The 15286-nt window shown below is 43.3% G+C and overlaps 2 protein-coding genes across 2 annotated transcripts; both read left to right on the forward strand.

Annotated features, from left to right (window-relative positions):
• Positions 1–5258: 5258 nt before the first annotated feature.
• On the forward strand, positions 5259–6224 carry LOC109236606 (craniofacial development protein 2-like). The gene has a single exon (XM_019402795.1). It carries the CDS (start codon positions 5259–5261, stop codon positions 6222–6224), a length of 966 nt encoding a protein of 321 aa, XP_019258340.1.
• Positions 6225–6443: 219 nt separating this feature from the next.
• LOC109236607 lies at positions 6444–9025 on the forward strand. The gene is made up of 4 exons (XM_019402796.1): positions 6444–6577; positions 6673–7085; positions 7188–7501; positions 8909–9025. The coding sequence occupies exons 1-4, from the start codon at positions 6444–6446 to the stop codon at positions 9023–9025; spliced, it is 978 nt and encodes a 325-aa protein (XP_019258341.1).
• Positions 9026–15286: the final 6261 nt, after the last annotated feature.

Raw genomic sequence — 15286 nt, forward strand, 5'->3', positions numbered from 1 at the left:
AGTTAGCGACGATTGTTCATGATCTTAAGATCTGGAGGCACTATCTTTATGGGGCGTCATGTGAGGTTTACACTGGTCATCGCACCTTTCAGCATTTGTTCAAGCAAAGGGATATCAATTTGAGGCAGCGCAGATGGCTTGAGTTACTGAAGGATTATGATATTACCATTCTTTATCATCGGGGCAAAACAAATGTGGTCTTGGATGCCTTGAGCAGAAAGGCCAAGAGTATGGGTAGATTGGCATTCATTTCAGCAAAGGAGAGGCCACTAGCCTTGGACATTCAGTCCTTAGCTAACAGACTTGTGAGTTTGGATATTTCAGAGCCCAGCCGAGTTTTGCATGCGTTATTAACCAGTCTTCACTACTGGAGCAGATAGAGGCTCGACAGTTTGATGATCCGCACTTGATAATTCTCAGAGAGGCGGTACTACAGGGTAGTGCCAAGGAGGTTTCTATCGGCGAGGATGGTGTTCTACGACTCCAGGGTCATCTATGTGTCCCTAATGTCGATGGCTTGAGGGAGAGGATTCTAGAGATGGCACACAATTCTCGGTATTCCATTCATCAAGTTCCTACGAAGATGTATCGTGACCTGCGGCAGCATTATTGGTGGCGGCGGATGAAGAAAGACATAGTTGAGTATGTATATAGGTGCCTAAATTGCGAGCAAGTTAAGTATGAGCACCAGAGGCTAGGTTGCCTACGCCAGCAGATGACTATACCAGAGTGGAAATGGGAGCGCATTACTATGGACGTCGTAGTTGGGTACCTTGCGGAAGTTTGATGCAGTTTGGGTCATTGTCGATAGGTTGACCAAGTCGGCACACTTCATTCCAGTTGTGACTACATACACTTCAGAGAGGTTGTCCAAAATTTATGTTCAGGAGATAGTTCGGTTGCATGGTGTGCATGTTTCCATCATATCAGATAGAGGCCCTTAGTTTACTTCACATTTCTGGAAAGCAGTACAAAGTGAGTTGGGACCCGTGTAGAGCTTAGCACAGCATTTCATCCCCAGACCAACGGGCAGTCAGAGCGGACAATTCAGATCTTGGAGGACATGCTCAGAGCATGTGTGATTGACTTTGGAGGGCAGTGGGATCGATTCTTACCTTTGGCCAATTTTTCTTACAACAATAGTTATCAGTCCAGCTTCAAGGTGGCTCCATATTAAGATTTATATGGTTGGCGATATCATTCTCCCATCGGATGGTTCGAGCCCGGCGAGGCTAAGTTATATGGTACTGATTTGGTGAAGGATGCCTTGGAAAAGGTAAAATTGATTCAGGAGCAACTTCGCATAGCACAGTCCAGGCAAAAGAATGACGCGGATTAGAAGGCGCGTGATGTACCATTTAGGCTGGGTGAGAAGGTTCTCTTGAAAGTCTCGCCGATGAAGGAGATCATGAGATTCGAGAAGAAGGGCAAGTTGGCCCAAGGTTTATAGGCCCATTTGAGGTGTTAAGACGAGTTAGAGAGGTTGCTTATGAGCTTGCCTTACCTTCCAGTCTATTAGGAGTTTCATCCGGTTTTCCGTGTGTCTATGTTCCGGAGGTATTATGCCAACTTGTCACATGTGATAGACTTTAGCACGATTCAGTTACATGAGAGCCTGGGTTATGAGGAGGAGCCAGTTGCTATTGTTGATAGGCAGGTTCGCCAGTTGAGATCCAAGAGGATTTTCGCAGTACAAGTTCAGTGGAGGGGCCAACCAGCCAAGGAGGCGACCTGAGAGTCCGGGGAGGACATGCCGAGCAGATATCCACACCTATTCAGCACTCCAGGTATGATTCTAAACTCGTTCGAGGACAAATGTTTGCTTAAGAGGTGGAGAATGTAATGACCCGACCAATCGTTTTGCTTTCCAGAACCCCGTTCCCTTAAAAAATATTCTCATACATGCTTTTACAGTTTTATAACTTGCGGGGATGGTTAGTTCGGGATTTGGAAGGGGTTCGGGTTGATATCGAAACACTTGATTCCTTACGTTAGCTTAAAAGGCTAAGTTTGACTTCGATCAAATTTTTTAGTAAACAACATTAAAATCAAGATTTGACGGTTCCAATAGGTTTATATGATGATTTCGGACTTAGGCGTATGTTTGGATCGGGTTTTGGATGACCCGGGAGCGTTTCGGTGCCTAATAGTGAAAGTTGACATTTTGAGTGAATTTTGTAAGTTTGGGAAGAAGTGGAGTTTTACATTCTAGACATCTGTTTGGGATTTCGAGCCTGGGAATAGCTCTGTATGGTGATTCTGGACATAGGAGCGCGTCCGGAAGTGGATTTGGTAGTCCGTAGGTCGTTTTAGAGTCATTTGGCAAAAGTTAGAAATATGAAGTTTTTGGAAAGTTTGACCGAGGGTGGACTTTTTGATATCGGATTAAGATTCTAGTTCCAGAAATTGGAGTAGGTCCACAGTGTCATTTAATACTTGCATGCAAACTTTGGTGTAGTTCCGAGTTGATTTGATAGGAATCAGTTGCGCTGAAGTATTTATAGAAGTTTTTGAGTTCATGAGCTAATCCATGTGTTTTGGCATCCGATTCTTGATTTTTGATATTATTTCAGTGCTTCTATTGTGCGAGCAAGTCCGTAGGATGTTTCTAGACTTGTGTGGGTTTTTGGGGTGGAGCCTGAGGGCTCGGGCGAGTTTCGGACGTTCAAGAGGATGAGAAACACTTCAATTTTCTGGTGTTTCTGGGCTGGAGTTGCAGGTCTCGCAAATGCGAAGTGTTGATCGCATTTGCGAGGTCGCATTTGCGAAGAGGCACTCGCATTTGCGAACTTGGGAAGGCTCTGAGGGATTCGTATTTGCGAAGGTTTTAGTCGCAGTTGCGACCATGGCAAAGTTGGCCAGCCTTCGCATTTGCGATGGATTTGTCGCATTTGCGACCTTGGCAGTAGGAGCCCAGGTTCCCATTTGCGATGAGTTTGTCACATTTGCGACCTTCGCAATTGCGAACCAGGTGTCGCAAATGCGACATTGAGACTTGTGCACAGTTTTATTAAATCCAAGACTTAGGCCATTTAGCTCATTTTCTTTCAACACTTGGGCGATTTTTGGAGCTCTTGGAAGGGGGTTTTCACCTAGCACTTGGAGGTAAGTAATTTCTACACAACATGAGTTAAATACATAGATTATTGGTAGATTGACATCTAAAAATTGGTGAAAGTCAAGGGTTTAGATGAAAACCTAGGTTTTTTATAAAAATGGGATTTAACCACGAAATTGGTTTTGGAATTTAGTGAAAATCATATATTTGAGTTCAAGTGGTTATGGGTAACAACTTTCTTCGAAAATTTCTGGAATCCGGGCACGTTGGCTTGGGGTGAATTTTAGGAATTTTGCAAATAAGCTTGGGAAATCACTTTGATAGTTAGGATATGAACTTTTGAGCATGTATTGATTATTTTATATAATATTTGACTAGTTTCGAGTTGTTTAGCACCAAATTGAGGGTTTGGGCACAATCTTGGACTAGAAAGTAGGCTTTAAGGCAAGGTAAGTCTCTTTTCTAACCTTGTATGAGGGAATTAACCCCAAAGGTGAACGTAATGAATATGTGCTTCTATTTTTGGGGGCTACGTATGCAGGAGGTGACGATAGTCTGTACGTAGCTACATTTGATGCTTATGTCCGGATAGTTGTAGGCCTACACCATGCTTTGTGCACCCCGTTATTGGATTATGTTTGATAATTGTCTTGAATAGGGCTGGGGTTGAGGATTTTCAAATTATAAAAGTTTCAAGTTGAATTTCTTTATTTTGAAAAGAATTGAGGGATGTTATGATTAACTTGAGAAATTTATATTTAACCGCGTCGCAGGTATATTCCGCGAGCGGCTTGACTTTTTCACTACTCTCATGAGAGCGAGATGTTCGCCTCGGCAGGTTAATAGATGCATCTATGATTCATGCCGTTCGACCCTCGGCAGTGCACACATTATATGCATATGTATATTTGGATCGGGACGTTGGCATTAAATCAAATACCAATGGCCGGCAACTACTTCAGTTTCTACATTTTTGCAGCGATTGATCCATCATTTTTTACAAGGATCTCATTGGGCGTTCTTTTGAAAAATTGGTATTTAATTTTTTTCTAATAGAAATAAATTCTCATCCTTTAATCTCATCACCGCAGTAATTTTTTCGCAAATTTTCTTCATAAATATTTCATTTTATAAGCTTTATTTTCTGAATATCCATTTTTTGCATTTGATTTTTGCGTTTGAATCAGAATATTGTTTTGTTCTTGTTTTGTAATTTCCAAAATTAGTAAGAAAAGATACACACTGATTGAGATTGTGACATTTTACCGTGAACAATCAATCAGAATATCTGAGATTTTGAAAACTAAACCACACTCTTCGTCGTTGGCGAACTTGCTTCTCTCTGTCTCCCTTTTCTCCGGCGAAATCTATTCCTAAGGAATTTCTTGGAGACTCTGCAAAATCTATGGTCCTGGAGATCTTTGGCTTTGAAACCTTCTTTAAAATTACGTACTAACATCTACAAATAAGATTTTTTGCTTACATTAAAAACTATTTCCTCTTCGTAATTTCCGAATTCACTCCAACTTTTGAGCATATACTCCGATAATCGGAGCCTTACCGAAATAGTCATTCTCTCCATTTATTCTTATTCTCTAAACAATTTAGTATCCTTTTTGTTCATTAATTAAACTACTATTTAAAGTACTTTTTTGACAAAAACATTTTAAAGTTCTGATTATCGAATTGAGATTTTTCGACTGCCGCTGCGATTGTTATATTCTGGCAAACGAACTTCTCAATTTCTTTCTTCACAAGGGTTCCTAGACAAAATATTCCCACTATTTTTCCACCCTCCTTTCCTCTTGTTTTACTCTTCTTTGCTTTTGTTGGGGCTCCCCCGGTGGTAGCGAAGGCAGCACCTTTTTTGGTTCTTGTGTTTCAAGTAATACGTAGTGGCTATTGGAGACGAGCGAGGAGCAGGCACGCATCATAGGAGGGCTGCTAGGTGCCGAATCAGTGTCGTGTACACCAGAGACAACTTCTACGTTCTTTCCCGAGAGTTGGTACCTCCCATTTTCCTATTCTCCTTCCCTTTGTGTCAGTTAAATTGTTGCCTTTTAGTTTGCATTAGTGTTAGCTTTCTATTAGCTTCAACTTGTTTTCTCCTTTTCTGGTCCATTTTCCTAGTGTGTGTAAGTGATTCTCCTTCGTCTGTTATAGGTATAGTGGTTGTAATCTGGGATGGTAGAGTAAGTTCATGTCCTCGGGGAGGCCAGGGGATGGGGCGGGGGGTGGGGCAGGGGTCAAGGGTGGGACGGGAGGCAAGGGAGGTAAGGGGCACAAGAGTGCCTGTAGGTTGAGAATTGGGTCATGGAACATAGGTACATTGACGGGTAAGTCTATAGAGCTGGCGAAGATCCTACAGAAGAGGAAGGTCAATATAGCGTTTGTCCTGGAGACTCGGTGGGTAGGATCGAGGGCGAGGAATGCAGACGAGTATAAGTTGTGGTACTCTGGAGTCCTGAAGGGTAAGAATGGTGTAGGCATTTTGGTGGATAGGGAACTTAGAGAGTCTGTGGTAGAGGTTAGGCGGGTGAATGGTAGGTTAATGTCTATTAAGTTGGTGGTTAGAGAGTGCACCCTAAATGTTGTTAGTGCGTATGCGCCGCAAGCAAGCTTGGATGAGGAGGTTAAGAGGTGCTTCTGGGAGGGGTTGGATAAGATTTTGCGTAGTATTCCGTCTGTTGAGAGGTTATTTATAGGAGGGGATTTTAATGGTCATATTGGGTCGACTGCAGACGGCTATGGCGAGCTGCATGGTGGCTTTGGTTTTGGGGATAGGAACGCAGGAGGAACTTCGCTGTTGGATTTCGCAAGGGCATTTGAGCTGGTGATTTCTAACTCTAGTTTTCCAAAGAGGGAGGATCAATTGGTTACTTTTCAGAGCATAGTGGTGAAGACTCAGATTGACTATCTGCTCCTTAGGAGGTGTGATAGAGGGTTGTGTAAGGATTGCAAGGTTATCCCGAGTGAGACCCTCGCGACGCAGCATAGGCTCTTAGTGATGGACGTCGGTATTATGATGAAGAGGAAGAAGAGGACTGCACGCGGTCGATCGAGGATCAGGTGGGGAGCCTTGACTAAGGGTAAAGCTCAGGAGTTGGAAGGGAGGCTATCGGCCGTGGGAGCCTGGAAGAGTAGTGGGGACGCGAGTGTTATGTAGTCGACCGTGGCGGATTATATACGGGAGGCAGCGAGAGAGGTGTTGGGAGTCTCGAAGGGTTTCGCTGGCGAACACAAAGGCGACTGGTGGTGGAATGAAGTTTTCCAAGGTAAAGTGGAAGCGAAGAAGGCGGCGTACCTGAAGTTAGTAGGGAGCACATGCGAAGTTGAGAGGAGTGCGAATAGGGAGAGGTATAAAGTAGCTTGGAAGGAGGCGAAAATGATGGTCATGGAGGCTAAGACTGCGGCTTTTAGTCATCTATACGAGGATCTAGGGGCCAAAGGCGGGGAGAAGAAATTATTACGGCTGGCTAAGGCAAGGAAGAGGAAGGCGCGGGATCTGGATCAAGTGAGGTGCATCAAAGACGAGGACGGTAGAGTATTGATGGGAGAGGCCCAGATTAAGCAGAGATGGCAGACTTACTTTCATAAACTTCTGAATGAATAAGGGGACCAGGATATTGTGCTAGGCGAGATGGGAGTTCCGAGAGCCACCGCGATATTAGGTACTGTAGACGCATCAAGGTTGGGGAGGTCGTGGGAGCTATGCGAAAGATAAGCAGGGGCAGAGCTACCGGGCTTGACGAGATTCCAATAGAATTTTGGAGGTGTGCGGGTAAAGCAGGTCTGGAGTGGCTGACAGGGTTGTTTAATGATATTTTCAGGACGAAGAGGATGCCGGACGAGTGGAGGTGGAGTACGGTGGTTCCGTTGTACAAGAAAAAAGGTGACATCCAGAGTTGCAATAATTATATGGGTATCAAACTATTGAGTCATACCATGAAAGTGTGGGAGAGGGTAGTAGAAGCGAGGGTGAGGAAGACGGTGTCTGTATCAGACAACCAGTTCGGGCTCATGCCGGGTCATTCTACTACGGAAGCTATCCACCTTATTAGGAGGTTGGTGGAACAGTACAGGGATAGGAAGAAGGACCTGCACATGGTGTTTATTGATCTGGAGAAAGCGTATGACAAGGTTCCTAGAGAGGTTCTTTGGAGATGCCTAGAGGCTAAAGGTGTGTCGGTTGCTTACATTAGGGCGATTAAGGACATGTATGATGGAGCTAAGACTCGGGTTAGGATAATGGGAGGCGACTCCGAGCATTTTTCGGTTGTTATGGGGTTACACCAAGGATCTGCGCTTAGCCCATTCCTGTTTGCTCTGGTGATGGATGCACTGACACACCATGTTCAAGGAGAGGTGCCATGGTGTATGTTACTCACTGATGACATTATTCAGATTGACGAGATGCGGAGTGGCGTTAACGAGAGGCTGGAGGTTTGGAGACAGGCTCTTGAGTCAAAGGGTTTCAAGTTGAGCAGGATGAAGACGGAATACCTTGAGTGTAAGTTCAGTGCCGAGCCGAGGGAAGAGGGCATGGACGTGAGGCTTGGATCGCGGGTCATTTCCAAGAGAGGCAGTTTCAAGTACCTTGGGTCAGTTATCCATAGGGGTGGGGAGATTGACGAGGAAGTCACACACCGTATAGGGGTGGGTGGACAAAATGGAGGGTAGCATCTGGAGTCTTGTGTGACAAGAAAGTGTCTCTGCTACTCAGAGGTAAGTTTTATAGAGCAATGGTTAGGCCGGCCATGTTGTATGGGGCTGAGTGTTGGCCAGTTAAGAATTGACATACCCAGAAGATGAAAGTACCAGAAATGAGGACGCTGAGGTGGATGTGTGGGCATACTAGGATGGATAAGATTAGGAATGAAGATATTTGGGAGAAGGTGGGCGTGGCTCCTATTGATGAGAAGATGCGGGAAGCGAGACTCAGATGGTTCGGGCATGTTCAGAGGAGGAGCTTGGATGCCCCGGTAAGGAGGTGCGAGCGGTTGGCGTTGGTGGATACGAGGAGAGGTAGAGGGCGGCCTAAGAAGTATTGGGGAGAGGTGATCAGGAGGGATATGGCGAGACTTCAGATCTCCGAGGACATGGCACTCGATAGGAAGCTGTGGAGGTCGAGCATTAAGGTTCTGGGTTAGGAGGTAGTTGAGCATATTTCGTCTTCCGGTGTGAGGTTAGGATGATAGGATTTAGTCTTAGGCTGCTAGTGGTCAGGGCTGTGTTTACACTACTCTTCCGTTTTCATAGTGCCGTGCATTATTTACTGGTCATTATTTTTGGCTTTCATCTATTCACTGGTTCTTATGGTGTTATTATTTCTATGATGGTACTGATATATTTTCTCTTTTTGTCTTTTCGTCTTCTTGAGCTGAGGGTCTATTGGAAACAGCCTATCTACCCTATCGGGGTAGAGGTAAGGTCTGCGTACACACTACCCTCCCCAGACCCCACTTGTGGGACTATACTTGGTTGTTGTTGTTGTTGTTGTTGTTTGTATATTTGCATCGGGCCGTACGTCCTCGGCATAATCGTGCGTAATAATATTGGAAGTCCCCTTTATACATGATATTAATTCATTGGCTGAGAAATTACATGTTAAATGAGGGAAATGATTCAGTTCTTACTAACGGTAAAATGATTGTTTATTTATTTCTTAGTCTGAGTTCTATTGTCATTTATATCTATCATGTTAAGTAGAATTTCATATTATTATATAGTAGGCCCATAGTAAGTGCCGAAGTCGACCCCTCGTCACCACTTCTTCGAGGTTAGACTAGATACTTACTGGGTACATGTTGTTTATGTACTCACGCTGCACTTCTGCACTTAAATATGCAGGATCTGAGGCAGGTGCATCTAGATATCAGTATGGCATGCACGCTTGATTACCACTTGAGGCTTCACGTTGAGATGCCTTCTGAGCCCGATCTGCAGCAATCGGAGTCTTTCTTTTGATTATATTTTTCTGTCTATTTTTTCTTCGAACAGTAGACTAGTATTCTTTTGTATATTCTACTAGATGCTCATACACTTGTGACACCAGGTCTTGGCATATACTAGTAGACTTGTGGTTTTGGTTTTTATTCTTTGATTATGATTGCACTCTGTTGTTATCGTGTTATTTAATTTGAATCCATTATTTCTCAAATCTTTTAATTTAAGGAAAGTTTAATTACTTGGAAAATTTTGTTAAAAGAGGAAATCATGTGGCTAGTTCACAGTTGGCTTGCCTAGTAGCGGCGTTAGGTGCCATCACGGCCTATTATAGAATTGAGTTGTGACATAATGGATGGGGATTACGAACCACTTACCACGTATTTTCCTGATAAAGAAGTGCTATTTGCCGGGGAAGACATCGCAGAATCGTACCCCGGATGGAGGATGTTTTTCGATGGAGCAGCAAACTTAAAAGGAGTCGGGATAGTGGAAGTCTTGATTTCGGAATCAGGACAACACAATCCAGCGTCGGCAAAGATAAGATTCCCGTGCACCAATATTATGGCTGATATAACACATGCATCATTGGAATCAGAATAGCAATCGACATGAACATCAAAGAACTTTTGGTCATAGCAGATTCCGATTTGCTGATCCACCAAGTCCAAGGAGAATGGTCAACTAAGAATGTCAAGATACTGCCATACCTGCACTGCGTGAAAGAACTGTGCAAGAAGTTCATGAAGATAGAGTTCAGGCATGTCCCCAAGATTCAGAACGAGTTTGTCGACGCCCTTGCAACCTTGTCATCTATGATTCAGCATCCAGAGAAGAACTACATCGACCCCATCGAGATAGTAATCAAGGATCAACATGCATATTGATTCCATGTGAATGAAGAACTAGATGGTAAACCTGGGTATCACGACATCAAGAAGATCCTCATGACACAGGAAGAAAATGCTACTAATAGTCAAAAGCGAGCCCTCGGGAGATTGGCAAACCACTTTTTCCTCAAAGAGGAAGTCTTGTATAGGAGGACCCCAGACTTAGATTTGTTGAGATGTGTAGACGCCGCCAAATCAACCAGACTATTGGAAGAAATACATGCGGGGACGTGCGGACCCCACATGAACGGGTTCACATTAGCCAAAAAGATTTTCAAAGCTGAATACTTTTGGATGACTATGGAAAACAATAGCATCCGCTATGTGCAAAAGTGTCACCAATGTGAGATTCACGGAGACTTCATCCCGGTTCCACCAAATGAGTTAAATGTAATGGGTTCACCCTGGCCTTGCACCGCCTGGGGCATGGACGTGATAGGACCCATAGAGCATGTAGCATCAAATGGACATTAATTCATTTTGGTAAAAATTGACTATTTCACTAAATGGGTCGAGGCATCTACTTACAAAGCCATCATGAAGAAGGTAGTGGCAGAATTTGTTCGGAACAACATCGTTTGCAAATTCTGGATACCAGAGTCTATCATTATTGACAATGCTGCCAACCTCAGTAGCGACTCATGAGAAAAATTTGCGAAAAGTTTAGAATCGTCCACCGCAATTCCATAGCTTATAGACCACAATAATGGGGTTGTCGAGGCAGCTAACAAGAATATCAAGAGGATTCTGTGAAAGATAGTGGACAATCATAGGCAATGGCACGATAAGTTACCTTTTACTTTATTAGGTTACCTGGCTACCAGAAAAACATCCACTGGGGAAACGCCATACATGTTAGTATACGGCACTGAAGCAGTGATACCCACAGAAGTTGAAATTCTGTCCTTAAGAGTCATCCAGGAACCAAAATTGGACGACACAGACTGGATATAGGTCAGGCAAGAACAACTCGTGCTCATTAACGAGAAAATAATGGATGCAGTATGTCATGGACAACTATACTAGAACACGATGGCTAGTGCATTTAACAAAAGAGTGAAGCCTCACCAATTCGCACTGGGGCAGTTGGTTCTGAATAAAATCTTTCTCCATCAAGAGGAAGCTAAAGGGAATTTTGCACCAAACTGGCAAAGTCCTTACATGGTCCACAGAACAGTGTCTGGTGAAGCTCTAATCATAGAAGAAATGGATGGAAGAGTCAGCTCAAAGGCAATCAACTCGGACGCAATCAAGAGATATTAAACCTGAAGACAGATAGAGTTAGGGTTTTTAATGTAACAGAACTACATTCAACCTGACTTCCCATGTTGGGATACGTAGGCAACAAAGGCAATCCTAACAGAACTACGCCGACTTGATCTCCTCAGAAAGGAATACAATAGGCAATCCTCATCGAATTCAGTCATCTTTTATAATTGAACTACATTCTGGCCAGGTATACGTAGGTTGTCTGAGTCAGACTCGGCCGTTTTCATCTCTTAATCTCATCATCTTGCATCTATTATAATCGAACTACATCCCAACCTGATTTCGTTTTGGATATGTAGGCTGCCTGAGTTAGGCTCGATCATTTCATCGTATTTCATCATTATCCCACGAACTATGTTCAAACCTGATTCCGCATTGGATACGTAGGCAACCTGAAAGGGTTCGGTCATAACCTTAGGAAACCTCTGTAATGCATCAGTCTTAATTTGGACGCAGTCACAACATCCAGTAGCCGCGTTGTCATAGATACCGTGGGAGATCGACATCAACATGATGAAGCTCTTAAAGAAATGCATTCACATGCGAAGCACCTTTCTTAACATGTCATAATTCGGCACGATGGAATTTGCCTTAAAAGAAGAAGTATTTGAAATATATAAAAATTAATCTGTTCCATCTACCGAACTCCATGGCGCGGTCATGTCAAAGGCTGGGGCAAATCAACACTAGGGTGAACGCAAACCAGCTTACTACNAACTAGCTTACCACCACCACCACCACCACCACCACCACTCTCAACTAAGAAGTTTTCTTTGAGTGCGGGGTCAAAAATGAGTAAATAATCACTGGAACCACACTGGGGCAAATGACGTACCCGCCACTTGCCTAAGATTATCTCTCCTTCCTCTTACTTATATTTTCAAGCGCAGCTAAAGCTAACTCTTGAATTGTTTGCAGGTGCCTTGGAATCAGACAGCTGATATAGAAATCTGTAAATAGCAAACCATCTGCTCACTTAATCGGAGCATCTTGTACAAAACGAACGCCGGCTTCGCCAATCGAAGTCTTGTAAATAGCAAACCGCCTGCTCAATCTATCGGAGCACCATGTACAAATCACATGTCAGCTTCACCAATCGAAGCCTTGTATATAGCAAATCGTTGGCTCAATCAATCGGAGCGCCTTGTAAAAATTGAATGTCTGTTTCACCAATGGGAGCCTTGTATATAGCAAACTGCAGACTTTGCCAACAAAAAGCAATCCACAGCACCGCTCCATCAATCACAAATGCCGGAATAGACAATCGTAAACCTCGTCACCAACATTCTGCCAATCGATGGTCCCAACTTAGCTTCGTAGTCAAGAGTATCTCTTGGGCATTCTTATATTTCATTTCACTGTTACCTTGAATTTCTTAACATTTTGTTTGTGCGTCTTTAGGCATTATTTTGGTCGCTCCCAAGCAGGGACTACTTTACATGTCAATACAAAGCTCTCCCAATAAGCGGAGCCGCACCCTGCAAATAAAGCTCTCCCAAAAAGCGCAGACATTTCTCAGTGCAAAGCTCTCCCAGCAAGCGGAGACGCACTTTACCAATCAAGCTCTCCCAAATAGCGGAGACAATTTTCAAATGCTCCGGCAGCTGTGGAATAGTACCCAGCTCAGCTAACAAATCGAGTTGGGATCAAGTATCCCATCAACACAATCCCAAATAACGGCTCGCTGGTAGCCAAGCATCATCATTCTTGCATCAGTTACATTGCATCTTAATATATTATGCATTATAATATATTAGAATGCATGTATTTCATTTTGTTTTGCAGGAACAAACACCACAGTGTGGAACTATATCTTAGCATCAGAACGAACAACAACTCTGTGGAGACAACCAACCCAGTAGCGGGCTCAAGATCCCAGCTCAAAATGACCAGCGAGCTCAAAATTTCGAATCATTCAAATCAGGCTGCAAAATTCAAGCCATCATGAGTGACCAATCTTCCGTCTCGTTGTATCATCACAATACGATACCGGGGAAATTCCAGCGAGTGACGCTTCCCCGAAGACCTTAATCTAAAACTAGATGAGGCCTGATCCTCGTTAAGCCCGAGATTTGTAAGCAATTCAGAGCTAGAATTCGGCCCAATATTCCCAAACTTCCCTAGATTCTTCCTCAATTCATAACTTTCATGCCATTCTTGCAATGCGTGCCTAAAGTTGGACAAAATTGGCTTTGGTTCAATTTCTTTGCCCGAAACTCTTTCATCGTCTCTGGCCAAAGATGGGCAGCTATTGACGGTCAATTTTGACCCTCCCTTTTAAAATTAATTTATTCACGCTTAACTACTTATAATAAATACTTTAAAAGCTATTTTTCCAGTAATGAATATCTATTTGTACATTACATAGGTTTTATAATTTGACAAAATTACTCCTTAATTTCCAAGAATTAGGCTACTTTATTAATATTTGACATTAGTGCTACAATTCAAAATATGTGTCATTTATAGATAATTAAAATAATTAGTAACATATAGTAATCACAATTTCATCACATTATATTGAAATTGTTAGGTTTATTTATATTTATTTTAAAAGGGGTTTTAAAGCTAAAAGGCTGTTATTCCAATTCCTTAACCAAGTACAAAGTGGCTATTTATAAAATTACTTTAGCCCAAATGTACAACCCAATCCGGAAAACAACTCAATCCAAACACCCCATCCCCTTCCAACTTGGCAATCCTTGCCATTACCTCTCAACCAATCATGACCTGACACATCACCCACTAATCCCACTCACAAAATAAACACAACCTATCTAAACAGTGGATGGCCTGAAGCCATGTGATTGAACAGTGGACTACTGTTGTGAAATGATATTATGGATGGCCTGAAGCCATGTGATTGAACAGCGGACTACTGTTGTTGTGTGGAATGTGATTGTCCGGTGGGATCGGATTGCGCGCCGCAACACAAAATGATAAATTGTGGGTTGGGGAGATAAGGGTGGCCGAGGTAATAAGGGTGGAAAAATGATTGAAATCATTGTTGAAATGAACATATGTGAAAGTTGTGAAATCATTGATGTGATGAGATGATGTTGGAAGGGAAAAGGAGAGATTGTGAAACTTGTTTGACTTTGGTTATTCCTTTCATGTGCATTTGATTGTGGATTCCATTACTACTTGTTACTTGTGTATGGTTTGAGTTTACTTGGGGTAAAGTTTGTTCATACATACCAGTACAATTCAAATGTACTGACGTCCCTTTTGCCGGGGGCGCTACATTCGTGTTATGATTGTAGGTGGATCTATAGCAGGTACTCCAGTCCACCGTCCGTAGCATTCCGTCAGCTGAATTGCTGAGCCCCTTTCCTCTCGGGGCCCTGCGTGGCTCATGCCGCTTTTGTTCCGAAGTCTTGTTTTGGCATTTGTGTAAGGTATAGCCGGAGGCTTGTTACCGGCAAGTATTGTATCATCCTTTTGTATCCTTAGAGGCTTCGTAGACAGGAAATGTGGGTTGTGAACTTATGTAATATGTATTTTGTATGTTGGGGGATGTAAGTTGTATACCACACTAATTAATCATGTTCGTTATGTATATTTCAAAAAAGGTGTTTTAATTATAAGTGGCTATTTCCTTTGGTTAATGAGTAATGAAAACACGGGGTAACACGTGGGTTAGGAAAGGCACCCAGGTCCGCTTGACTGGCGCTACCCGATCGAGTGCCGGCCATGTCCCTCGACTTTTGGGGCATGACAAACTTGGTATCAGAGCCTAAGGTTTTATCAGAGTCTTAGGATGTCTCGGAGCCGTGTCTAGTAGAGCCCTTCTTATCGGTGTGTTGTCGACCACATCTAAAAGTAGGGGGCTGCATGGACATTTAGGAAATTACCCTCTTCTTTGTTATTCTATATAGTGCAGTGAAGTGGAAAGTGGAAGTATCTATGTCTAACTCGTGCTCTGTTCCAAATTTTTCAGTAATGGCACCTAAGAAGAGAGCTAGACTCGGCCCTGGGGCCAATGCCACCCCAAGTGTGGCTAGGGATCATGTACCTGATGCCGTGGGTGAGAGTGACTCCCCAGTCTTGAATCTACCTGGCCCATCTGTTCCAGATCAAAGTGTTCCTGTTCCTGTTCCTGCTGCGGCAGAGTGTGCTACTA

This window comes from Nicotiana attenuata, unplaced genomic scaffold, assembly GCF_001879085.1.
Source record: "Nicotiana attenuata strain UT unplaced genomic scaffold, NIATTr2, whole genome shotgun sequence".
Classification (NCBI taxonomy): domain Eukaryota; kingdom Viridiplantae; phylum Streptophyta; class Magnoliopsida; order Solanales; family Solanaceae; genus Nicotiana; species Nicotiana attenuata.

What these genes read in the sequence shown, in the direction of transcription:
- LOC109236606 (XM_019402795.1), top strand. Translation starts at nt 5,259, where the DNA reads ATGTCCTCGGGGAGGCCAGGGGATGGGGCGGGGGGTGGGGCAGGGGTC.
- LOC109236607 (XM_019402796.1), top strand. Translation starts at nt 6,444, where the DNA reads ATGATGGTCATGGAGGCTAAGACTGCGGCTTTTAGTCATCTATACGAG. An exon ending in CGGGATCTGGATCAAGTGAG is followed by an intron (nt 6,578 to 6,672) that starts GTGCATCAAAGA and finishes TGAATGAATAAG; the next exon opens with GGGACCAGGATATTGTGCTA. An exon ending in GCGTTAACGAGAGGCTGGAG is followed by an intron (nt 7,502 to 8,908) that starts GTTTGGAGACAG and finishes TTAAATATGCAG; the next exon opens with GATCTGAGGCAGGTGCATCT.